General features: G+C 38.2%; 1 protein-coding gene across 1 annotated transcript in view; it reads left to right on the plus strand.

The window, feature by feature from the left end:
• The window catches only part of Macrod2 (mono-ADP ribosylhydrolase 2), a 1,925,774-nt gene that overhangs the window by 1,833,707 nt on the left and 64,220 nt on the right, over window positions 1-27,847 (plus strand). The window contains exons 14-16 of the mRNA XM_051144748.1: window positions 3,366-3,446; window positions 17,921-17,995; window positions 18,637-18,729. Of these exons, the coding sequence (XP_051000705.1) occupies window positions 3,366-3,446; window positions 17,921-17,995; window positions 18,637-18,729 (249 nt within the window). The remainder of the gene's footprint in view (window positions 1-3,365; window positions 3,447-17,920; window positions 17,996-18,636; window positions 18,730-27,847) is intronic.

Below are 27,847 nucleotides of genomic sequence, written 5' to 3' on the forward strand. Positions count from 1 at the left end.
CTCATATAGATCTGAAATTTCTATTAGCACATGAAACATGCATGTGTGTACATGTATTGATATACTCAAATAACATATCTCTAAGTTATATTTTCTCTCACATATTCCATACCTAATATCAGAATATGCCTTAGGATTTTCAATGTACTATATTTATTCATTGAAATTAACAATTGGTTGTGCCCTAGAGCCACTAAGATATACACTATAGATTATATAAGAGTTTGTGACCTCAGAAGTTGCTTCAGTAATTTTCAGTCAACTCCTTACAGAAGTAAAATATAATTACAAAGTATAAACATAGAAGCATGGCTGTGTCTCAATACAGGTTTATTTAGAGACATTGAAATTAGAATTTCACATACTTTTTAAAGTATCATAATATATCATTATCTTGTCATCAACCGTAAAAATCACCCATAGCATCAAGGTTACACAAAAATAGGTGATGGCTTGTTTTGACCCTCAAGCTATAGTTTTCTAACCCCTGACTTATAAGAAAATATAATATAGTTATAGTTTTGAGTAGTAACACATGCCTATGACCCTAGCAACAAAAGGCTAAGGCAGGAGTGGCAATTCAGACCTGTGTGAACTACAAAGCAAAAGCTGGCTTCAACAAAGCAGAAAGAAAGAAAGCAAGAAAGAAAGAAAGAAAGAAAGAGAAAGAAAGATGGACGGAAGAAAGGAAGGAAGGAAACGGGAAATAAGAGCATTCCTAGCACCACTTTTATAATTTCTTTTTGTCTTTGGTCCAGGGTGTTACCGTTCAGCCAAGGCTCACCTGGAACACACTCACTCACTCACTCATAGCTCCGTCTTCTTGCCTCACATTACAGAGTGCCTTAACCACCGTACTTGGCCTACATAGTCCTCCATGGATGCTGTGAACTGACCCATGTTAGACAGCAGAGTGAGGGTTCCTGGTAGAAGCAATAAGATGAGAAATGATTTGCTGTAGTAGATTTCCTGCCCTCCCCCTAACCCTCTTGAGTATATTGAAGGGACTAAGGACTCCAGTGGGCACTAAGCACAGGAATATGCTGTAAGTGCGTTTCAGCTAGCCAGTGTAATTGTTTGACAAGGACCGTAACACCAAAAGCACTCAGCAGTGCAGGATTGTAGAGAGAATGAAAGCCTCACAATGCAGGTCAGAAAGATGCTGACGAGATCCTCATGTCAGACCCCTTTCAACCCTTACCTTCATTTAGCTCTCATTCTCCCTTAAGTATGATTCACTCACTATTAAATGTAGTAAAAAAAAAATGAGAAGAAGAGCACACACATATACAAGTTTGTGCTGCAGATAGGCCAGGGCTACAAAAACTGGTATAGGCTAGTGATTATGTTTTTCAAATGCTTTTTCATTGACTTTATATAAATGATTCTATTACAAGCTTATGAGCTTAAAACACATAATCATTTAAAAGACATTTCTTAGCTTGGCATGGAGGCACCCCTGTAATCTTAGTCCTCAGAAGGGAGAGGCAGGGAGATTACAGGTTCCAGCCTACATGGGTTCCACAGCAAAAACTGCACTAAAAATTACCACCTAGAAAATCAATAAACTAATAGATCCTTGGGGGTAATATTTAGTACAATATTTGATTACTGTTGTATATAAATTAACATACCTTAAATGCACATGAATCTCAGTCTTAAAATGTTAATGTTGGGAGAATGAGTTGTCTGAAATTACCAAGTTACAACATTTTCTGTTAACTAGAAAACTAAAATATTTTTTAACACTGACACAAATGTTTTGGGTTTTTAACAACCATTATTTATTCTTGGTGTTAATGTGGGAAAACACATTTGAAGGGTTTCTTTTTAATCTTCTTTCTTCAGTCTTTTCTTCCATGGTAGTAGGAACATTAAAAAGCATATTTTAATGGGAGTTCGTTTTACCATTTTGACGTATGAGAGATAACAGTTTGGGCAAATGTGTCTGTGCTCAACTTTGCTTCCAATTTTTGACTTTTAAACTTATTGTCAGGCTCAGAAAGAACTGGGAAGCCATGCAGAGGATTAAGCCCTTGCCTTGGGGGAATTATTTGCAGTTAATTAAAGCTGCACACTCCGGTGTACACTTGATTCACTGGTTATTAAAGCCGAATCATATGGTAACTACCCAGGTTCCTCACCTGCCTGTCAAATATTGCTTGTGGCAGGCTAAAGAAGCATGCCTCTTATAATAATCATAAAACATGATGTTTGAAGCTATCTTTCCATTTTGAGAAGCAGGGGAGGATGGGAGGAAGGGAGACATGGAAGGGAGGTAAACAAACAAACACAATTTTATTTTAGATTCTATCTGACTGTTCTCTCAGAACCTTAGAACACAAGTACAATGCACAAGCCCAGAGAAGAAGCAGTTCATAGGAATTAGGTCATAGGTTTTCTCCTAACATGCATGTTGACAAGATCAGCTAGTGATATTTAGGTATCATGAATTTTGTCCCTTTGGGCTATGTAAGAAAGGTATACTGAGGGGAAGGGGTGTAAGGGTGGGATGGGAGGAGAAGAAGGGGAGCTGCGATAAGACTATAAGGTGATTAAATAAATCAGTTAATAAGTAAAAAAAGAATTATAAAATTCCTGAAAGCTTCACAAAGGCAGAGCAGACATCTATTCCCTGCTGGGTGCCCAATCGCCAAGCCTGATGACCTGAGTTCGATTCCTGAGACCTACAGAGTGCAAGAAGAGACACAATTACTACAAGTTGTCCATTTATCACTACATGCGTGCCCTAGTGTTCTCCCTATATGTTCATGTGCACATACACACACAAGTAAAATGTAATAAACAATATTTTTAAGTAGGCATGTATTGATTCCATATTTTAAAAGGCACTTTGAGGGTGAGAATCACTTTGTATAGAACAGAAGTTCTGTATTCTCTCCTTGCCCTTGTCAACTACTTTGGGACCTTAGGGTGACCTTCTTGCAACTAGATTTCCAAGATTCAATATCTGACTTTTCTGGGAACTTGGTACGCACATATGTTTGCAACTAGAATACTGGGAACACTGAAAATTTAAAATTAGGCATTGTTTTAATCCTCTCATGCTCTTTCCCTTTCCCACGTTTCTGAGACTTTCACTGGTGCATGAAGCCGGCTGTATTCTTTCTTCTCCGTTGTAAAGATACCTCCATTACTTTTTCTGCTTTTGAAGCTTTGTGCATCTTTCTTAGGTAGTATTTCAAGAAACTAGTCTTCGGTGGTGAGAATATTTAAGTGTCATAATGGTTACAGTTTGAAATAATGAAGTATATTATCTCAAATGTAAATCTGTCTTGTTAGTAATAGAAGAAGCTCCTTTTCCCAGCTGAAAATGATGCTTAGAGGCTCTTTTTGTTTGTTAGCAGATTCTGCAAAGGATGACAATACTATAAAAGACAGTGATGTGGCCAATTATTCTGTGTGTGACCAAGAACTTCCCAATGGTAAGCTGTGGGGCTTTTCTTCAGGTCTTTTTCCTACTAAAGAGTACTATATACTAAAAGTTAGATGTGAATATGTCTAGAAGAGTGTAATTGTTATTTTCTTACACTAGAATCTTGGTGAAATATTGTTGCTGTCAATACTTGTCACTCATTATTTTTTGAGCCAGGTTAGTGTCATTTATGTTGCTTTTTGGCACCTGCCTGGATTCTATAAGCAACAGTTGTGGAACCATTGAAATGGATACAATAAGAATGAAAATAAATATGAGACATATGAAGAATAAGCCCAGGAGACAAAATCTCCATATCTCTATCCTTGGAATACCAAGAAGAGTAAACAGAGCCTGCAGAAATAAAGCAATCTGCAGAAAAATAATAGACAGAGAAAAAATGTTTTCCTAATGCAAGCCAGTCTCTATGCCCAGGATGTAAGAGCATACGTTATGTTTATATGCAAAAGTAATGAAAACTCAAATAAGAACAGACACCCCCATAGCCTCGTGTGATTTCGGCAGATTGGTGGCTAAGAAAGCCTTGTAAAGTATACAAAAAAGACAAAATCAGTACAAGCGATATCACCAGAATGGCACCGGCCTTAGTCTCCTTCTAGCCTCAACCGCCAGAAAAAAGCAGAATGGCTGAGCTGTGTAGAATCCTACCCATTTCTGCGCCTCAGAAAGCTGTTGTCAGGTAATAGATTTTTGGGAATACAAAGATTTAGAAAATATGTCATCCAGGTCTGATTTCTGGAGAAATGGAAGACAGGCTTGTTTACAATGTAGATGGAGAAGAGAAAACAAAATTCAGACTGAGAAAGGCACAGTGGGAAGGCTCTGTGTGGTGAAGTGCAATTTAAATGTATGAAAATTGTCAAAATAATCACTTTCTGAATTATTATCAAAATAATTAACCAGGTAGCTTTTTAACTTCAAAAGCATATATTGTTTAAAAGTGGCAAAAATGATTTCTACTCTTAACAATTAAAATAAAAATAACTTGGGTCATTTCTCTCATTAATAGCAACTAGACAACCTAAACAAAAATATACATGTGCTGTATTAGTTGATATATTATGTTTCATGTAATCTTGTTGTTATTACATATGAGCTGCACATGTAATATAAATATCAACATATTATATAGATTATAAATGATAGATAGATAGGTAGGTAGATAGATAGATATAAAGCTCATATGTACACATGCACATGTGAGTATAAGAAAGATTCTGTTTAAAGTGTGAAAGAGTTAAAAGAACAGAAAAAAATTGCCAAACTAGATACAGGAGAAAGTGACTCTATAGATAGTGAGTCCAAAGGTAAAACTGCCTTTGTCTTAGGTAATTTATAATTTCAGCAATGAATGTCTGAAGTCATGTTCCTGAAGAGACAGAGGGCCTCTTACAGCCCTTTACGTATTGTGAGTAGAAAGCCCAAAAATAACATACATTACAGAACAGTGAGCCGGCAAGAGTCTGCTTTATGAAACTATCTCCATCTTCAAGGTAAATTAATATAGGCCCAACGTCCAGGTCTCCCAAGCACCTGAGAAAACCACACATGAGACAGTAACTAGAGGAAAGAAAGGCCCTTATCCACAGCAAACAATTTTTATAATTTCTGAAATACAATATCTAGTATACACATGCAAAAAAATCAACCAAACAGGTAAAAGGAAGCCAGGTAACCAAGACTCATAAATGAGAGAAGTCAGTCTATATAAGCTAAAAATATTGCTGACAAATACAAAGTATAAGATAGTGACATTGAGGGCTGGAGAGATGGCTCAGTGATTAAGAGCACTGGCAACTATTCCCAAGGGACCAAGGTCCAATTCCCAGGACCCACATGGCAGCTCACAACTGCTTTCAAGGGATCTGACATCCTCATACAGACGTGCACACACGGCAAAACTCCAATGCACATAAAATAAAAATAAATAAAATATTGAAAAAATAGTGACACTGGATACTCATAAAATAATAAAGACAAGATTGGAAGTTTTGTCTGAGAATGATTATTGAAAACACAAATGATAAAGTAAGAAAAGAAGGAAGTAAAACATGTGCCAACTCATGTTAACTCAGTGAACATATTTGTGGTCTGAGAGTATACTGGGGACACATGAAAGATAGTTTGTTAACCATAAGCTAGATATAAGAAATATATCCAAATTAAAAATAGTAAAGAGAAAATAAGATGACAAACAGTAAAGCATGGGGAAGTAATTTATTTTTTAGTACCAAAGTATATCATGAAGTGAATTAGAGTATAAATTGATCCACATAAATACTTGAAGGAACTGTGTGAGAAACTTCCTATATCAATAAAAGACATTGGGCAAAATTTCATCTGAAGTTTTGAACTCCAAACAGAAGAAATGAAAAGTGCTTCTGTGGTTAGGCCCATCACAGTGAAACTGCTGAAATGGCTAAATTTCCTTCAAATAGTATGCACTCCAAGTCGAATAAACAGAAATGCATCTGCAGTAAGCCTAATCACAGCAGAGCACCTCCAATAGCTTCATGCAATTTCTGAAGATTTGCTGTGATCCAAAGATAAAAAAGAACATCTACAAAGCATTCATCAAGCAAGCGCTTTGCCACTAGATGACTTCCCCATAGATACCAATGGAAATACAACAGCATATAGCCAGCCAAGAGCTGGAAAGCCCCGTAGGAAAAATGTGTTTCAAGAATACAAACTAATTAAGGCTATTTTACAGGGGGTAAAAAGAGATTCTGTAGATTCCCAGATGCTCCACAAGGGTAGACAATACTGACTGCAGGTAGAAAGCCAAAATGTATGAAAAACTTCAGAGGAAGGTAAATTAATGTAAGTTTTGCTTATTCTCTTGGGGGACAGGAACAGTGTCTCCCTCGGCTAGCTTTCCTCCTGATGTCATGGAGAGTAAAAGTGCTAATGAGTGTTTGGATTTCATAAGTTTCAGTGACCATGGAAAGTGAGGAAATAAAGTGAACTCTGTTTAAGATGATGGCCTAGAAGGTTTCTAGGCCATGGCCCAGAGGAATAGCGCTCAAGCAGGTGCAATGGCCTCTGTGCATAGTGGACACAGAGCTGAGAGTCACGGAAGCTTAAGTGTAAAGGGTTGTAGTCAGAGCCGTGGAAGGATAGCACTCCTGCAGACTGAGGCCAGCTGGACCGTGTGTCAAGGACGATTGCCCAAGCTCAGATAAAAGACGCTAGAGGATTTAATGGTATGGAATGACCTTCAATAATAGGGATGGAGTTATTCACTGGGAGGGAGCATGCCGGGGCTTCTAGACGGAATAGTTATAAAAATATGTAGCTTTGAGTCGGGTATGGTGGGACACACCTGTAACCCCAGCACTCAGGGAGGAAGAGGCAGGCAGATCTCTGTGACTGAGTCCAGCTTACTCTACAAAGCGAGTCCAGGACAGCCAAAGCCACACAGAGAAACCCTGTCTTGAAAAACAAAAACAAAAACAAAAAATTAAAGTAGCCTTTATGTGTGTCTTTGTGGTTATCTTCACTTATATATATTTCTGTTCGGTTGGATTTTGTCTTTGCTTTCCTATAAGCCCACTGCACTTTCTAACAGTGGTTAAATGAAGAAGGGACGCAGAGGAATGAATTGTTTATTTTGGTTTTTGTTCAGTTGGTATTGATAGCTTAAGTGATCCTAGAGCACTCAATGTGGCCTAAATTGGCCTCAAGTTTATGGCAATCCTTCTCTCTCGGCCTTCCAGGAATATGGCATTACAGGCATTAGCAAGCATGCTTGCCATGAAGCATTAGTGGTGGGCTACCACACAAAGGTTATGGCAGAGTGCCCAAGATTGGCACATAAGGCTAACTTCTAAAGAGGTAACACCCAAATTAAAATTTCTATGTTATATTTCTAAGATTACAAATAACCTTGAAGAATATTCTTGAAAACTCATATTAATTGTGAATGTATGTACCTATAATCCTATAACTGACCTGAGACCTAAAAGTTATAATTCAATCCCAGCCTGGGCAACAGAACAAGCCTCTATCTCCAAAGGCTCACACAAGCAAAATTACACAATAATCACAAATAGAATGAAGTCACAAGAGAATTAAAAGAAGGCATCTTACTTTCTTGATTTCCCCCAAACTCATTTCTGAACATGAAAGTATAGTCAATAATTCATATAATATCAAATGCAAGCAACATTGTAATGAATGCACACCGTTTCAAACAAGGAAACAAACACAAGCAAGTAGGTGTGAATGTATGTATAGCTCGGTTATTCCTTTCAAGTGTAAGAACCAGGAAGACTTAGTTAAGTTCAATGAAATTGTTAATGCTTGAAAGGATAGAGTCAGAAAAAGAAAAGGTGTATTTGAGAAATAAACACCAAACAAGAGCAGGAAAGATAGCTTTGAAACCTATCTAGCCAAAAGTCCCAAAGAAGGAGTAGGTCACTTTATGCTGGTGAAAATTTGAGCCCCTCATTAGCTATAACAGCGATGGGTCTTAAATGTGTCAGATGGTGAGGCAGGATACAATACAAATCAAAATCTGTTGGAAACACAGAAGGGAATTCACAGAGATAATATGGTCAGCAATGATGGAACAAATAGACCCAAAATAGCATAGGATGTTTTCAGATTGTGATTAACAGCGTGCTGTTGCTGTAGGAAGTGACAGGCAAATCAATGAAACAGACTGACGAGTCTAGAGGTAGGACCAAGTGCATGCGCTGGCTGGCGTCCCAAAGACAGATGACTCAGTAAGTGACCTTAAGACAACTAGCTAGATATTTGGGAGGAAAAATGAACTGAGTCTCAGCTTCAATCCTTATGCCAACATAAGCTCCGGCAGGAGCAAAGATGAAATATAAAAGTGATATTAAATATTAGAATAAAAGAACCAAACCAAAGGTTGTTCAGTACTAAAAAGAATGTGCTACCAAGACATAAAAAAAGACAGAGAGCGAATTTAAATGCATGCTATTAAGTGAAAGAAGCCAATCAGCAAAGATGATGAGACATATGAGTCCAGCTATGTGACATTCAGGCAGAACCGTGAAGAATGCACAGATCAGCAGCTTCTAGGAGCTGGGTAGGAAGGGGGGGGGGGGAGGGGGGGGACAAAGGTTACTGAGAGACAGACAGATCCAAAGACACTGAAAATACTCTGAATAACTCTACGGTGACATCTGTTACCACATATTTAGCCAATCTTGTGAAACCTGTAACACCAAAAATGAACCCCACTGTGAGAAAGTTCTGTGGTAAAAGCAGACCCTAGGGGAGGTAAGGAGGCTTCTACGGGGCAGGGAGCATATGGTATGTTTCTATATCTTCCTTTTAATAATTGCTTTGAACCTAAAACATCTCTGAAATATAACCTTAAAATATTTGATTTTCATACACATAATTTTGTGTATACTATAAAATCAAGACATATATAGATTTATTTGGAATGTCTGGATATATGCTCATGTCTGTACATGTCAGAAAAAGGGAACGTTACTATATCTGATTCTATAAATTGGGTGTAGTAAGTAAAAGTCAAGTCGGTCCTAGGCAATATCTATATTCAAATCGTAGTCCCATCTAATGACTAATACGTAATATTCTTACTTGAGAAAAAGTAGCTCACATGTCAATAAGAAAAACAAACTAATAGCCAAGAACAACAAAAAAAGTAGCCCAAGGGGAAATGAGCAAAAGACTCAGTTACTTAACTGTAGTTAGTAAGATGTGAAATGGTCATTCAAAAAAAAAAAAGGCCTTATCTCTTCACTTCTTAATGACAGGATCGTACAATGGGAATATCTCACCTTCCCTTTTTTAAAAATTGAAAAATATATGAAATTGGTTGAAACAGTTTTGGACACCCATGCACTATTAATGAAAGGCCATCAATTTGCTACTAACAGTTTTGATATAACCTATTTAAAACATGCAGAGATACTTATTCATAAATTATCCATTACAACATGGCATTTAATGGTACACAGAAAAACATAAAAAAATTAATCCATCACATGGAATTTTATACCTTTTCAACCTACAGTTTTTGAAAAAGCAGATGATTTTAGCACAGGAAATAAAGGATAAATTCATTTTGACTACAACATGTAGTTAAAACATAGATATATGTACCTCCACAGATAAGTATCAGTGTGTGCATATATATTACATATTTGTTTATACATGTGTATATACACACACATGAGAAAGATAGCAGTTCACAATTGCACAAGTGGCCATCCTGTCTTTGTAAAATTATGCACAATTGTCAATGTTTGTACATAATGTATACACAGTGAAATTGCAATTTTTGCAACTACAAGGAAAATTATTTTACAAGTGATTTACATTAGAAAAGTCGGTTTTATCAGCCTTAGAGGATCACCAGGGATGTTTATAAGAGAATCAAATTCATGTGAGTGTAGTTTTATCTTTTGCTTTTAATCTGGGGCATTTGGACATGGTGACAGCTCAGTGCTGAATATTAGCAGTAAATTTAAAATTGAGCAAAATGACAGAAATTTATTTCTTTAAGACGACTGTCAAAGAAACGAAATCTTTATTCTTAGAAAAATCTGAGCATCTAATAACCTACAAACCACACAGCTCTATTGCTGTTGCCTTTGTCCCAAAACAGTCCGTTTACACAGCGACTTTAGATTCGGCACCTAGAAATGCTTCGTTCCACATTGATGTCCCCAGACCAATTTTTATGCAAATTAATCAAAACTAAAGCATTAGCTTGAGCCAAACTTAATTACGACGCCTCCAAGAAACAATCACGTGATTCATTTCTGAAGAAAAGTGAATGGATTTGTGGATCGGCTGTTCTAATGCCCCTCCCATTAGTATGGGTGATTGAGTTCGCTGTATGAAAAAAATATATACATAAACTGTGAAATCCTTTGTGTTCCTTTGTCTCCTCTGCCAGGAGGATTAGGCCAGGGGGCTGTGGGGATTCTACTCTACTGAATACCAGGCAAACAAAGCTGGCCCCACGGGGCCAAGAAAGCAGGAAGAAACGCTGGGCCTGAGTGGATGGGAGCACAGCAGTCACCCTCCAACACAGGGGCCAGGTGCAGGGTGCAGCGCAGGCGTTAGAATGTCAGATCCTGGCGGGCTCTGGATTGAGAAACCGGGATCATTCTTAAATTTCAAAGCTGGAGACCTTTATGTCACCTTCAATTTTCACACCGCATTTCGGGGGGTGGGGTGGGGTGAGGAATGGGAAACCAAAAGAAAGTATACATTTCTATTCAGAAAATGATTGCCAAGGGTACCCGATGCACTCAGGTGAAACTGGCCTAGGGGAAAGGCTAAAGAAGAGAACGGGAGAGAGAGATTCTGTGCAGATCACTGAAATGACCTTCCAGCTTGTCAGTGAGGGTCAGGCCTTATAGTCAAGGCAACCCTGCTGGTCACCCAGAGCTGCTCAACCCCCTCTGCTCCCACATTCACCCGACCCACGCCCTCCCCCGCCACAACACACACAGACCTAACCTTCTCAGCAGCGCAGGCTCTATGAAACAGTGATCATGTCAGTATGAGGTGAAGCCAATGCAGTATGGAGACCCTCAGGAGATGGAGGAACTACGCTCCAAGAATATCCTACTCTCTCCGCATCATTGTACAGAGAAGCCCGGGCCACATATGATGACTTAAAGGTCCCAGCATGCACGAGGTGTGATGAGCACATCTCAGCAGACGTTAAGAGAACAGGGGTCCCTCCATTAGCAATGAAGGCTGCTTGTCAGAATCCTCCGTCCAGATAGACTGGGCATCCTCAGGACGTCAGAGAGGAGCATAAAAGGTTGTCTGGCATCACAGCCACTTCTCACCCATAAATGATGAAACTGCGGCCCAGAGAGGCTGAGGTTTGCATAAAATGTCTAGTTAGCCTTAGCCTAGAAACAAAATTATTGGAAGCAATATGGTCTGTGGAGGGCTGTGGAGGGCTGTGGAGGGCTGTGGAGGGCTGTGGAGCACAGGCACTGGCTTCATTAACGCATGAGAGGGAAGTATGCCGTGGTCCAGTTAAATAGGCAATCATTGTTGGTGCTTCATGCTAGGTGCCAGGGGGAAAGATGTGAAGAAGATACATTTTGTATCTGTGCAACACGCATAATCAAGTGAGAGAGAAAAAAAGAGCTACAACTGCATTAAAGTGCAAAAGGACGGTAACAGACAAACAGAAAGGATTCCAGGGAATGAAGTGTTTGTACAAAGTGTAACTAACTCTTTCTTCAAGAGATGAAAGTTTATTTTGGCACCGAGTATGAGGGCCCATGGCCCAGGATCACAGACTCAGCTTACCCCATATTCAGCTCCATTATTCGCCAAGGAGGCAGTTTCGTGAAGACAAAAAAAAAAAAAAAAAGATAAATCAAGACACTGTCTAAATTCACCGTTGAAAACATCAGAAAGGCTGGTTTGGCCAGAGCAGAGCACTCTCATCTCTAGGCCTCAGATGCTATTGATGATACTCTCAGCTTTCAGGTTGGTGGGAGTTAGAGATCGCTAAGGTAATACACTCCAAAGGATGCTTATCTGCTAATAACAGGATGTTAAGTCTGACCCAGGGATCGGTAGACAATGGCTATTTACGGAGTTAAAGATACCCCAAGAAAAATTGTTGTTAGTCTCCGGCCCTACAACATTCCCACCTCTCCATGTCACTAAAGTGGACATTCTGTCAATCAATCTGTGGATGCAACTTCTTTTGTCTGTGTGTGTCTGTGTGTGTGTGTGTGTGTGTGTGTGTGTAAACAAATTAGTAGCTTCACTTTGAAAAGCAAGAGTTTACTAATAGAAAAGGATGAAGAAAGACTATTTCAGTTATTTGAAGAACATGGAGAAAAGGCAAAGAGAAATGTTTAGGAAGTGGTGAGTGAGCCCATAAAGACCACAGTGAATGATATTTGACTTAACCAAAGGACAAAACGTAGAAGGGCACTCAAGAAAAACAACTTGTATGTGGTTAGGTTGTTCTACTGTCTAGAGATCAAGAAATAAAGAAAGAGGAAGAAATAACTGGACTTGGCTAGATGCACTCCACATATCACATGTACTCCTTCCCCGTGTACACCACCACACACACACACATGTACACACTCACACACACACAGAGACATACACAAACACATACATACATTTTAGTCAAATGGTTTTCTTCCATGATACTTTCTTATGTTTTTGTTGTCATAGTAATTGATAAAGTTCAGAGCATGAAAGTTATAGAGTATAAAATGGATGTTAGCAAAATGAAATCTAAAAATTAAAGTCTCACCAACCACTCAGTGACAATTATTATTAACATTTCAGATGATAGCCTTCCAGAATTTGTGTCCACTAATGTAAATAAGTAGAGGATGGTTGTGTTTGTAGGTAAAAAACATTAAAGCATATTCTCTCTCCTAAAATCTTTTCCAATACATACACACAATGAATATATAAGCTATAATATATATCTGTCCCCTGTTGCTAGCATCACAGATTTCTCCTTACCATTTTAGATTTCTTGGTTTACTTTTATGCAACAGTTTGATATCTAAGTACCACTACTGTAGCTTCCCTTTTATGGAGTCCATTCTAAATGGTAATGATGTCATTATGTCCTTGAGTATAGAATTTTTTCTATTTGTCTCAATTTCCCATTCATTAAACCATTTTCTTATGACTCATACTATATATTGCCACAATGACAAAGATAATTTTTGTACGTATTGCTTTTCTCAGCATATGCTTTCCAAAGTATATCCACTTAGTATAATCTTTGTATATGTTTTGGATTTTCAAGATTTTATTCTTATTACTTTTTAATTTGTGTGTGTGTGTGTGTGTGCATTTGTGTACTTGAACATATAAGTGAGTGCATATGCATGAATGTGCAGGGGGGGCTATAGAGGCCAGAAGAAGACATCAGCTTCCCTGGAGCTAGAGTTACAGGTGGCAATGAGCTGAGGGTGCTGGGAATCTAACTCGGTCCTCTGGAAGAGTGGTACATATTCTTAACTGATGAGCTAGCTCGCCAGCTCCTACTTTTCAATTTTTATTTGTTCTTTGGTTTTGGTTTTTTGAGACAGGATTTCTTTGTGTAGCCTTAGCTATCCTGGACTTGCTTTGTAGACCAGGCTGGCCTCAAATTCATCGAGATCAGCCTGCCTCTACCTCCCTGAGTGCTGGGACTACAGGCGTGTGCCACCACACCCAGCTTACTTTTCAATTTTTAAATCTTTATGTGGCTGGAAATAGCTATTCAGGTAAGATATTTGCTAGGAGACAAATTGAAAAATAGACTTTTTACTTTCTGTACGATTCAATCTTTCCTTCCATGCAGCCATTCTGGTATGCCTGTCTTGTATTTGTCTAGAGAATATCTAGAATTTAAAAACTTTCAGTTCCTTTTTTTTTTTTTAACAGAAATGAAGTTAATGTTATCTCTCTTCATTCCATGAGGTTGACTTTATAATCTTACTTTTATGACTTTGCATCTATCCTTACTAAATGTCACTTTGTTTCACTTTAACAAATGTTTCTAATCTTATTCTTATATATTGTTTCCCTTTTAGCTTTCTTCCTTCTTTTAAAAAAAATCATCTAAAATTGATTTTTTTAAGTGTTGGAGCTAGCCTGGCATTGTGACACACACCTTTAATGCCAGCACTTGGGAGGCAGAGGCAGGTGGATCTCTGTGAATTCCAGGCCAGCCTGGTATACAAAGTGCAAGGCTACAGAGAGAAACCCTGTCTCAAAAAAAAAAAAAAAGTTGGAGCTCTGTTTAATATCTTCCTGGAAAGAACTTTTTCTGTGCGGAATTCGTGTGTTCTCGCAACTGTAGACATTTTGAGAACAAGCACTCATCTCTTTGTGGACACCTCACATAGCCAGTGCCACCGGCATTTAACATACGGCTGTGGCAGAGCTATTCATGTGGCCAGCAGCTTTCTTTTATACCTAACAATGATAAACATGGAAATGGCCTGGAGATTTTCTTGTTCCTACTACACCTTATCAGCTAATTTTATAACCGGTAGTAACACGACCCCCATCTAAAGACTGAAGAGAACAAAGACAGTTCTACACATTTCTGCCAGAGGGAAAAGGGGAACAGATTCTCTGTCTACCACACTTCTTCCTATGATCCAGGCAACCTAAGAAAACCATTTCCTGTTATTTAGCAATTTCACTTCTGTGTCATGTTCGCTCGACATGGATACATTTTCCCACAAAAGAACACACTGAAATGTTTTGCCAGTGTTATCCACAATAGTCCCAAACTGGAAATTACTCAGACTAGTGTACTCCAGTGACGAGGAATGGAGTGGTCAATTGATGCATACAAAAGTGAGACTAACCTCACATACAACATACAATACTTGAAAATAAGATTTTAAAAAGAAAGGGTACGCATTTCTGCTTATGTAAATTCTAAAAGCAAACAAAAAAAGGTTACCTGTTGAAGAGATACCAACTGGAAGAAACCCCTGGTGCTAGAAGAATTTTTTTATCAAAGAGGGATTACACATGGAGATGGTCATGTGATACATGTGAAGTCATCAAGCTATACAGTTATGATTTGTGCATATTGCTCTATACACTTAAGTTTTAAAATGTTAAATAAATATATTTTCAAGACCTGGTGGCACTCGGAGGAAGGACAGCAGGTTACCAAGAAGAGACTTGATACCCTATGAGCATATACAGGGGAAGGTAACCCCCCTCAGGAACAGTCATAGGGGAGGGGAATATGGGGAAAATGGGAGGGAGAAAAGAATGGGAGTATACAAGGAATGGGATAACCATTGAGATGTAACAAGAATAAATTAATAAAATAAAATTAAATTTTAAAAAATTAAAAAATAATAAAAAAAAGAAAAGCATACAGAGAAATGGCATTGCAGTCAGACAGAATTGGAAATGTATTTAGAAGGCAGAATGACTGTCACAGTGTTTTCTTCAGAGGCTGGCTCAGTGAGCAGAGACAACAGACCTGAAGTGCTGTGGCAGAGTGTGTGGTGTCTCACGCTGAACTCAAGTCCTGCAGGCCAGGGCTTCGGAAGCATTAGCGTGTGTGTGTGTGTGTGTGTGTATGTTCAAATGGTGATCTAGAAAAGAAATATGTAGGTTATAATTCTATATGGGTAGAGTGAAACTTGAAAGGTTTTTAAAAGCTTCTAGATAATTCCATTGTGGCTTGTCAATGGACCATAATTTGCAGAGGGAGAGGAATAGAGCTCATCCCAGGGAAAGGTTTTGATGGAATCCACATTTTAAAGATCATCTTTGCTAACAATTTAAAACTTAGATGACACAGGAGGGTGGGAATTGAAAGTTCCAATTTTTTTTTTAAATCTGAGAGAGACTGTATATGAGGCCAGCCACGTCAAGTTGTCAAGCTATATAATTATGATTTGTGTGTTTTGCTCTGTGCATTTAATTTTTAACGTAAAATTCTGAGCCAGAAAAGGAAAAGGGGAGTGGAAAACGAGGGACGAAGAACATGTTTTCAGAGCCATCCATACTCAGGGCCTCACTGAGCTTTGGGAATGATGGAACAAAGTAATTCAAAACAGCTCGGGGTAAATAAATGTTAATGTTCATTATTTTATCAGGTCTTTCAATCAAAACTGAGCTTAGAGGAAATGATGTCATTAAAACAAAACTGTTTGTTTTGTTCTGTTTCTGGGTTTTGTTTTGTTTTGTTTTGTTTTTTGGCTTTGGGGTTCATACTGACAGGGAAGGAACTTAGAGGAAGGATGGTCTAAGAACAGACATGCCAAAGCAGAAGATGTAGGAGGAAGCGTTGCCTACTGAGGAAACATTGCCTCAGTAACTAATAAGCCCTAAACCTCAGCCGCTTTCAAGGAGATTTGTTGTGCTCAGGCCTGGCTCCATGTGCCTCTGCAGGGCTCTGCAGGACTCTGCCCCAGATCAGGAACATGTTCTGCTTAGTGCAGGGAGCTGCAAGAACTTTGCAATGAATCTTCAGCTTTTGCAAAAATTCATAGGATGTCTGTATTCTGGCCATTTCTAAACCAAGTCACATAAAAAGGTCTGATTTGAATGGGATGTCCCACCGCAGGTCATAGTATCACAGACAGAGGGATGCCATCAACTTAAAGGGAGAAATAAGAACAAGATGAAAGAAATGCCCCTCCCAAAACAGGGATGTACAAAAATAAACATTTCTAGCTCTCATGTGTCCTTTCTGTCCTTACAACAAGTTCAAAGTCTAGATTTATTTACTCATTTATTTATTTATCCTCTATCTATCATCTATCTATCTATTTATTTTAATTCAACAAACATCAGAGGCATAAAATCTTTCATTAGTGTAAGGCAAAAGTAGACAGGTTTCAATTTTCTAACTTAGTGAATATTAGTGTTTAAAGGCCTGCAGGGGAGAAGTCAGAGGATGTGGAAGAAAAGCCATGAGCTATTGTCTGATCTTTTCTACAGTCAGCCAATGTCTAAGGGGACTGCTGATGTTAAACTCGGGCTGTCTGAGTTTATCCCTGGAAGCCCAATTGAGAGACAGAGTCCAGAGTCGATGCAAAAGCAAGCAAAGGAATTTATTAATCTGACACGTCAGGGTCCACCAAACTCCGGGGAGATGGAAAGACCTCGTCCTACAGAAACTTAGGGTTTAAATATCATCTACAAAAAGTAAAACTCAGTGGCAATGGTTAGTTAAAGAGTGCTAGGCTAACAATAGGGGGTCTAGGGTGGTAAAGTCTAAGTAGGGTGAGATAAGAGCAGTAATTCCCAGGGGCAGGGTTGAGATGGGGGCTAGGGAGAATTTTTAACTTGATCTCCTCAGTTCGCTACAGCTTTGTTTGCTCTGGTTATCTGCCTGCTGCGGCTTGCTCGGCTGACAACACTATTGTCATGGGAGCTGAGTCCAGGCCACCTGTAATTTTATATTTCTTCAGCTAAAAACTCCATTTCCTTAGCTAATAATGAAACACTATTTCATTTACCTAATAATGACACTGCTGCCTTCAGGCCATCTAGAATCTTACACTGAGATGTCCCACCATCCACTCCTTCCTCATCTTCCTACATGCTCCTATGGAGGAATGAAGTACAGGTACCATTTAGTTTGGAGAGGTGACCCTAAATATACAAAATTGCTGTGTAAGGTATCTAAATGTTACCCATGTAGCCCAGAAAATGATCTTAACATTTCAGATCTTTCAGATTGTTGTCTGCAAATGTCCAATCAAATGATAAGCTGAATACTAATTGTGTCAAAAAATAGGATTTTATTTGTTTGTTTGGTTGTGCAAATTATCTGAATACCCTGCATAAAATAATCGATGTAAATTTAATTATTTGAAAACTGATATTGGTGCCCTACACTTCTGTTTTAAAATACCCCTTGAATATGACTAGAAGATGGACTCTGATGGATTTGCTTTTCAGACCTGGGACGAAGTTATGGACATGCATATCATATTTTTTTCTTTTTCAATCACTCTACAGGTCAACAGAAGGACTCAACAAAGAAGGAAGGGAAAACTGAGCCAGAGTCCCCACGCTCACCTATGGACACAGAAGGTACTGAAAGCAGAATATCTTGTTGGCAAGAATGAGATGAAATTGTGAACCGTGACTTCTCTATCAAAAGCATGTATGACTGTGTGTGTGTAAGAGCAAGAGTCTGAATGTGTGAATATATGTGAGTTTCTTGTATGTGTGAGCTTGTGTGTGAGTATGTGTGTATGTGCATATCTGTATGTATGAATATGTAGCGTCCCTTTGTGTGTGTGAGAGAGAGACAGAGACAAGACAGAGACAGAGACAGAGATGAACAGACAGACAGAGACAGAGGGAGGAGAGAGAGAGAGGAAAGGGAGAGACAGACAGACAGACAGAGAGGAGAGAGAGAGGAGAGAGACAGACAGACAGACAGAGACAGAGAGAGGAGAGACAGAGAGAGGAGAGAGAGAGAGTCAGACAGACAGACAGAGACAGAGAGAGGAGAGACAGAGAGAAGAGAGAGAGACAGACAGACAGAGACAGACAGACAGACAGAGAGAGACAGGAGAGAGAGAGAGGAGTGGATGGAGCTGGAGAGCCAACAATCAGGTTTTGTGTTATAGAGGTTATAAAAAGACTTACTGTTCTGTAGCCACTATATTTTCTCAGTGTTTCCAACCTAAACATTATTGAGTCTCCTTCTGTTTCTCTCCACTTAGACCTTTCACCAAATCAAGAAGATGCCACGATTGTGGAGCAACCAGAAGTGATTCCCCTGACAGATGACCCAGAAGCGGGGGAAGGTGGAGAAGGTAGGAATGTTCCTAAATTAGCACAACACAATCAGGTGCTGTGAACACCTCCCCAGAATCCAAGTGTCGAAGCTGTCCTCCACAGCTGCAGCCAGAAAAGAGACACATGGACACATCTGTAACCTTGCATCTGTTTTGGAAACTAGAGTAAAATCCAGAAGTAACAAATGATGTTGTAGACATGTCTCCTTCCAAACGGAATGAAGATCTGCCTGATAGTCATTTAGATTTCATTTAAATATTTAAACTCTATCATTGAGAAAGTCTGTAAGAAATCAAAATCATAAAACAGAGGGATGAATCCCAGGACAAGTTAAATAGCTTTATAACAAATAGATGAAACCTTTCGAATTGATTTCATCCTGCTTTCCTTTGCATGGTGATGATCAAAGAAGCATGTAAACGTGCTCATCCATTGAGCCGTCTCGGTTACAATCCATGTCTGTTAAATCTTAAAATAGCATTGAATTATGTTTAAGAAGCAAACTAGGTCATAATTATTTCTACCATGATAGAGGATATAAATACTTTATAAATAATATATCATATCAGGGGAAGGAAGTATTGTATTAAAGAGAAATTTTATAAGAATATCAGAGGAATTTAGTACTTACAGAAGAAACAGAAGACTCTAATTCTTAAATGTCTCTTTAAAAGGTTCATGAAATGATCTGTTCCATCATCTCGTAAGTCATTGTCCTCTTAAATCAGTAGGTACTTGCAACAGCAGTCACAGCGCCATGACTTGGTAGACCTTGCTTAGAGAACACCACGATCAATTTCCCTTCCAAAGTAAAGCACAGACATGATCTCAATTGTAAAATCAGGTCAACTGCAAGTACAGCTTCCACGTTATGAACATTTCTTGGCAGGAACATTGGTGTCATTTAATTGCTGAGCTACAGTAATGATTTTGATACTTAAAAAAAGAAATCTACTGTTTATCCCATGCCACTTTTCTTCTCTGTCTTTGCTATGTTCTTCTCAATGGTAAATCAGAATTCAGCCTCATGGCACCATGTCTGTGGCAAGTCAAATAAATGGCATATCTGTAGCCACTTACCTGACAGTGAGGAAAGAGAAGCAAAACAACCTTCACTCAGATTCAGATATGATAAAAAGCTAAGTATATGAATTTCCCAACTTTTCAACTCTACCACTAAAATGAAAAAAGCACCACAATGAATACTCATTTGCTTAACTTTCCTCGTGAAGAAATTATTTACTTTAATGCAGTACTTGAGAAGGCAACATCAAACAACTTGTACATTCTCTTTCTGTGTAACTTGACCTATAGAGGCAGTCCACATTCACCACAAAGTTCCCTGCTCTGAAACTTTTCTATAATTACAGAAGACTTAGGGGTTCACTTTCCCTTTTTTTGTAAGAAGCCACCCCTCTTCTGTCAGTCTTGGAACAACATGTGGGCAGCCAGGGGCAAATTGAATGCATTACCTCTGTTATCTTACTCTTTGCATCAGCAGAAAAGTAGAAAGCTATTCTGTTACATACAAGAGAAGTGCTTATACTGTACCTTTGTTGCTAATAATAAGACAGACTGGGTAAACAATGAGGGAAAGGCTCATTTGGGCTCACGTTTCTGACGGTGTATGGTCCAGGACCAGCATCTGGTGACGGTCTTCTAGTTGGCAGAGTTCTGACATGGAGAGAGACTGGGACTAAATGGTAGTTTGTGTATGCATGTGTATGTGTAAGTTTATATGTGTTACTATGTGTATGTATGAGTGGTCACATGCTCATACATGCATGTCTAGTCTCTTCCTCCTCTTATAAAGTCATAAGGATTCAATTACAGAAGATTGAGCGCCATGAACTTGACTCACTTCTAAACCACACAATCAAATTCCGCCCATTTAATTCCCGACAATGGGGATCGACTTTCAACATCTGAAGTCTTGCGAGACACATAAACCATAGTAGCCTCCAAAAGAAAGACAAAAGTAAACTAGTGACACTCAGAGGAGGCACATTTATATCAATGACATCTGAGTGACATTGGAACAATTATTTAACTTATCTACAGCTGAGTCCTGATATTCATGGCAGTGATGACCAAAGCAGATGGCATACCATTTGCAGTGAATGTTCAACCAATAGCAAATGTCAGTTGCAAAAAGTCATAGCACATCAAGTATTTAGCGTTTAGCCCAATTTCATAAACTGATAACAAAGTCAAGAGAATCTACAAGGAAGTTCTCCCAAGTCCATTAATTGCTTCCCATAACTATCAGAATTCACAAAACTTTCACATATACTACTTTCAACAACAAATAATTGCTCACATTAGAGTGACAGAACCATCTTATAAAGGTAGTAGAATATGGCTATAGACAGTTTACCTGATGACTTTTTTGTTTTGTTTTGTTTTTCCGAGACAGGGGTTCTCTGTGTACCCTTGTCTGTCCTGGACTCACTTTGTAGACCAGGCTGGCTTTGACTCACAGCAATCCACCTGCCTCTGCCTCCCTGAGTTCGGAGATTACAGGCATAAGCCACCACACCTGACTTCTGATGACATATTTTATCCTATAGAAATGGATTTAGCAACGGACGGTAGGGTATAAGAGTTCCCTCACTTATAATCTGGCTTTTCTTTGTTGAGATCTCAATCTGTGTTTCAGAAATAATAATAAAACCATAATTTCTATTTTTTAAGCAAGATGAAATTGAGTTATTAGTAATTCCCCATTAAAAAGTCAATGAGTAAATTCAACAAGCTTACATTTATTTTGCCTTCTTTAGACTCAAATAGTTATTAAAGAGTCTCATTTGAAAACATTTCAGACTTTATCTCCAGGTTTTATACATACAAACAAAGACATATCTTAATAGAAATATATTCATATATACTAATAATTAGATATAAACAATAAATTAATGTCCTATTCTATTTGAAGAATTGTTCTTTATAGTTCAGAAAGGACTTGTTCTCTTTTACAATGAGAATCTTTCTACTGAGGCAAACAGTGGCTCCTTTAAAAAAGACATTTCCATGCCAGCAGAAAAAGCGCAGCATCTTCCATTTCCTTTGCAGCATTTTATAGGATTAGAAACTGTAGATAATCTTCAGGGCACATCTCCAATGGCTCCCAGGTGTATGGGCACAGATGTTGCAACATTAAGTTTTGAAGTTAGCGCTACCAAAATATGGATTTTTTAAAGAAGGAAAACATTCAGCAGAAGTTCACGCTGATAAAAACTACACAAGAGCACAAGGGTCATCTTCCTGGGAGACCTGAACGACGAAGTTTTCAACTGGCAGAAAGTGAGGTTCTGCATATGGCAGCTCTGCTCAGGCAGCCCTATCACCTCCTCCTAAATGAGGCCAGGCTTATGGTTTCCCAGCAGGATCTGCAATGCATTTAAAATCTAGAGAAATGGCATCCTTTATGTTAATAACTAAATAGTAGAGAGGTACAGGAGATGCTTTCTATAAAGAATTCTTGTGTTTGTTTTTTTCATACAATTTCAGAAGAAATTCACTCCTAGTCAAATTCAGAAGTTTTTGTCAGAAAGTCTCAATGATGCCAACATTGTATCATTCTTAAAGCCAATTTTTTTCCATTTGTATTTTAGTATACACGGTGTACTTTTTACTCAAGATTTACCCAGAGTGCAGAAATTTGTTCTTAATTATTTTTCTTTTTTAATTTTTTAAAAATTTTATTAATTTATTCAGATTACAACTCAATTGTTATCCCATCACTTGTATCCTCCCATTCCTCCTTCCCTCCCGCCTTCACCCTATTCCCCTCCCCTAGGTCTATGACCAAGGGGGACCTCCTCCCTCACTATATGGTCATAGGCTACCAAGTCTCATCTTGGTATCCTGCTTATTCTTTCTTTGAGTGCCACCAGGCCTCCCCACCAAGGAGAGGTGGTCAAATATGGAGCACCAGAGTTCATGTCAGAGTTAGTCCCCACTCTCCACATAACTGTGGAGAATGTCCTGTCTATTGGGTAGATCAGAGTAGGGCTTCGATGTTTACTATTGTATTGTCCTTGGTTAGTGCAATAGTTTGAGCAGACCCCTCTGGGCCCCGATCCACCCATCAATTGATTATTTTTCTTATAGCAATTAATTAATAAGATGTGGAACAGCAACACTTGAACTGTGTATTTAAGGTTTACCACAATTGTTTGGAACTTCAAATGTATTTTATCCTTAGGACTTTCTTGGGAAAGATAAATATGGAGAGGAATGTGGATAAAATGCTCTGTGGGTCAGTGATGAACTTTTATTTTAATGCGTACCCTTTGGCAATTGGCCAGCAGAATCAGGAAGCATATACAGGCATCGTGACATTCATCCTGACTGTGTGATTGTTGGCAAATCTTTTAACTTCGAAGACTGTCCATTTTTAAGGTAGTAATTGGAGCCATGGACTCATTAATAAAATTATAAGGTTACAGTGTATTCAGTTGTCAAAAAGGGACAACTCTGAAGGGCATATTCTTGTTGAAAAAAGCCTGGTAACAGTGGAAGCAATAGCAATACACTCAGCACTGAAGTAGTGGAATTTCTCTACTTTAACTTGTTTTATTCTGTGGGTAAAATGCAGAGGCTCCTAGGCTAGGGACAAAGATGGCCAGGTTAATCACACTTTACATTAGGACCCATCAAGAACTGGAGATCTAGCTTTCCCTGAAGATATGTAAGTGAGGAGATACGCCATTCTGCTTAATTTCAGTTTATACAAAGGCTGCTCAGAGCCACCCTTATCATCATCATCTTTTTGGTAGGGCAGCAGTTCGGCACTCCTGGTGTTTTCCATTGGTGATGGCATCCCAACATGGCTGTTGCCCATGCTGATTTGCCCCTCCTTGGAAAGTGCTGCCTGTGGCAGCAGCATAGCCTCATATCAGGCCACTAACACACTTCTGTGGCTAGCCTGTGTTGTGCTAATAATAACCAGAGTGGTCAGGGTTCCTTGTGACTTGTGAAAAAAAATTACATAAAATTGAATAATAAATCCTGGTCAACTGGCCTGGATTTCTGTTCCTACCTTGCATCTTGGATAATAAGCTAACTTCCTGCGACTGCCCATCTCAGAGACCCCGTGTTTCCTCTTTCTAAATGAACTCAGCTGAGCAATGCTTTGACTCTCATCTTAGCGGCTTTCTCGGGCAGTTTCCTGGTGGCAGGTTCTTTCCAATGCCTTTCTTCTGTCAATTCATCTCTTTCTAATCCTACCTCCTAGCGCAAAAAAAAAATTTCAACTAAATTTTGTTTTAAGATGAATTTTAAATAAAAAGGGATGGTCACTATTTGGGCCTTATACAAATTCTAAAGTGTTTCATGGAATTCCTTGTATGTGTTAAATACACTGAACATAAAATTATGAAGTTTTAACTTAAATTCTAATTTAAGAAGATTTTAAGAATGGTACATATTTTTATCCTTCACATCAAACTAAAATGCACAGACTAGGAAGCCTATTTATACTCAATCATAACATTGGTTTACATAGTATACATTTAGTGTGTGTGTGTGTGTAGAATCTGTTAAAAACCTTCTAGTTAGCTGTGATCACCTTGTCTTTTAAGATAGAAAAAAATCATTACGTGTTATAAGAATGGGATGACCCCTTTCTGTGTCCCTGACATTGCTTCTAATCAGGCTCCAAGCATCTACCACGGCTACCTTCCCACTTTCTCTCACCTTGTGTCTTCATCGCAGTGTCCTCAGTGCTCACTAAGCCTCCCATGCAGATAGTCCACCCTTGGCCATCCCTTGTTCCCTGAAGAGCCATGTTTTCTAAGGATGGTTGGAAGGTTAAGTGCCTGTTAGGGTCAGGCTAGCGATTGATTACCAGCTCACTCCTGTCTGAAGCCTCCTCTAAGAACTCTCTAGGATCCAGCTGCATACTCTTTGTCCTATTTCACCTGCTCCCCTTTAATATTCTCAGTATTTCATTTCCAATTGAATTTGTTTCAAGTCTAGGTTAGTCTGGCCCTGGCCCGAGGCATGTAATTCTACAACTGTGTGACTCATGGAAATAATTTTCCAAATCAAAAAGATCTGTCTGTCCCTAAGTGGGATCTAACTTTAAATGTTATGCTTGTTCCTTTCTGAAATATTTGAGTTCTCAGACTCTGTATTTAAAGTACCTGAGTTCTTATCACAAGTAATGAAAAGATTAACTTTTATTTGCATTTAAATCTAATATTTTATAATATATTATCCTTACATATTCCATAAAATTAACGTTCTCTAAAGACAGCAAGTATAAATTATTCACATTTGGTGACACTGTATTTAGATTACTCTCCAAGATGTTTTATAAGGCTGAATTGCAATTTTCAGAAAGATAAAATCATGACCGTCATACATAATTAAATGCCTGCACAGTATTTTATTTAAATCATTCATTAATAAAGGAAGCAGTACCATATTAAAATCATATCAAGAGAGCATTTGAAGTGTGTGCATATATAATAGTAATAACCTGTATAATTGAGTATAGGTAAATGGATATGTTTATGGATTGCCGTTATAGGCAAAGGACATTCAGAGTTCTGAGTTCTGAATATCACCCTACAAACACAACTCAGAAGCACTAAGTTTTCAGAGTAGTTAATGTCAAAAAGCAAAATACAAAAACAAAAAACAAGGAAAGACATCCTCTTCTTCCATCATGAACAAGTCATTGCCATTATTATGAGAAATTCATTTTTATTATTATGTTTTCTAAACACCAACTTCTTCTGTAGTTATGTGAACCAGTCCATTAAATAGAAAGTCTGAAAACTCCTAGCACGTGAGCATAGCATCAGATTATCCACATAGGATACTGGGTGAAAGCAAAGCATCCCATTGAAATGACAACCAGGAATGCATCTCTCTAGTCCACCGAGAAGTCTTGGGCAATTTTTTTCCTAACAGTGTACAGAACGTAAAATTGCTATTTTCAGCCCTTTTATCCACCTCACTGAATTCATGTTCATTAACTATTTAATATGTATACCGGACCATGTTAAAATACTGAGTTAGTATTACATGTTATATTAGGAAAGGACAAAAGCATCTAAACACATCAGAAATTACTCTATACTGTAAATGTATGCCCACTGTATAGTCTGCTACACTGTGCACATAAGTATATATATTCTTCTAAGATTCCTATGATATAAAATGTGTTATTAAGCAAAACATTAAATTTTACTAATTAATGTAAGATACAATAATTTCTTATTATTTGGGGGGTTTTATTTTACATTTATTGACAATATTCCTCTAGACCAAACAAGACCCTGGAGTTTATTATAGATGACTTTTGAGAATGCATAACAAGAAAATTTTAGGTTAGATAAGTAATGTTTGAGCTTCAGCCAATTAGAGTCTTACTTCTGAGTTACTTCTAAGAAGCCAGCAGTGTCTTCTTGTTTCACATAGCGTATTTCTTTGTTGATAAAATATTTAATGGTTCAAAATTTAAGGGAATTTCTGACAGGGTTTATAGTTCATTGGTGTCTAAATCTTGTGAGCCTTGATGCTACTACACACAGCTAGCATAGTTGTTTTTGCTTCTACTTAGGTATCAGTGTATACCTTTCATTTTATATCTCTGTCCCTATTTCCCTACTACTGTCACAGACTTTCATCCAGACCATTGCAATTCTTTCTGTGATTTGGGGGGGGGGGCAGTTTGGTTGTTTCTCTATAAAAACCAATACATATACAATAAATTCTATCATCATCACCTCTTGACCAATTAAAATGTTAACAATTCAGTGTCTAAGAAGTGTTAACAAGTGGGGCTGGCAAGATGGCTCAGCCATTAAAGGCTAGGCTCATCACCAAAAGAGAAATGTTAACAAGTGAAAACGTAGTATTTGTATTATGATGCCCAATATTTACTGCACAATGAAATCACATGGAATATAGATAATATAACCCTTTTCTCCCCCGCCCCCCGCTAGCCAATACATCTTACTAGTAGTAGCTCCTTGGAGCAATGGGTTAATGATGACCCTATGGATATATAAACCTTTTGTTCATGTATTCACTCACTCTCTCATTCATCTGCTCAGTATTGATTGACTATAATTTTTATCAGAAACTATATTTAGATGCTGCAACTGGAGTTGAATGAGGCTGTTAAAGCCACTAATGGGCCCACTTCAGATATCTCCAGAGTAGAGGTGGGAGCCCAAGTGAGAACTTGTTTGCTCCTCTCCAAACTTTCCACTTCTTGCTATATGCTATACCATCTACAAGTACACATTATATACATCTTTAAGATAATCCCCTTCTTAGCCAAACATCATAGCTAAGAGTGGTATATCAATGCTCCCATTACCAATATGTTATTGTTATCTTCGCATTTCAATTATGTTAGTATTTGCTTTGTTTATGTAGATACTCTGATGGGGGGGTACATAAATATTCATGGTTGCTATAATCTTATTGATGATTGTTTAATGACCTTGTCTGTTGTGGCCAATTTTTTTTTTTTTGACTTAAAATCACATTGGCCTCTGTCTCTTTTGGCAGCACATGAAAGACAGTGACAGAGTGAAGCTGTCAAAGCAGAGGCAAAATCTCAGGGCTAGAATAGGAGCATGTATGGACCACCTGGCTATACATGTGACCTGGAGACTTGCTGGCAGCTCGGATACAGAGAGGTGGTTTTCTGCATTGATTCATCTGTTTTTCCATGTTAAGTTATAGACTGCAATCAGTAAAGATCATAAAATATTACATTCATTGCACTGTGCTGAACTTTTTTGTATAGGACTCATATATAATTATATAAAATTCAAATTCCAAGCTCTATAAATAAAGTTTTATGAGAAAATGCAAAGCTTCCAACATTTACTACCTGACTCTTTACAGAAAAATAATTTCCTGGGTCCCACTTTGTAATATTTATATAAACTGCCCAGATTATTAAAAAAAATTTTGTATCAACAACATTTTGTCACAAGTCCCCCCAAATTATGAAGTCTTTGTGAACACTGACAGTCAGGTGTGTATACACCTGAGACGTCCCTGGGAGTGGCTTAGCCCCACAATGCCATGTCATCTTTGTTTCTTCCACATCGCTCTCTAAGCTAGTAGAGTGGAAGACAGTGGCTCCCTCTGATGCCACCT

Source organism: Acomys russatus, chromosome 4, assembly GCF_903995435.1.
Source record: "Acomys russatus chromosome 4, mAcoRus1.1, whole genome shotgun sequence".
NCBI classification, from domain to species: Eukaryota; Metazoa; Chordata; class Mammalia; order Rodentia; family Muridae; genus Acomys; species Acomys russatus.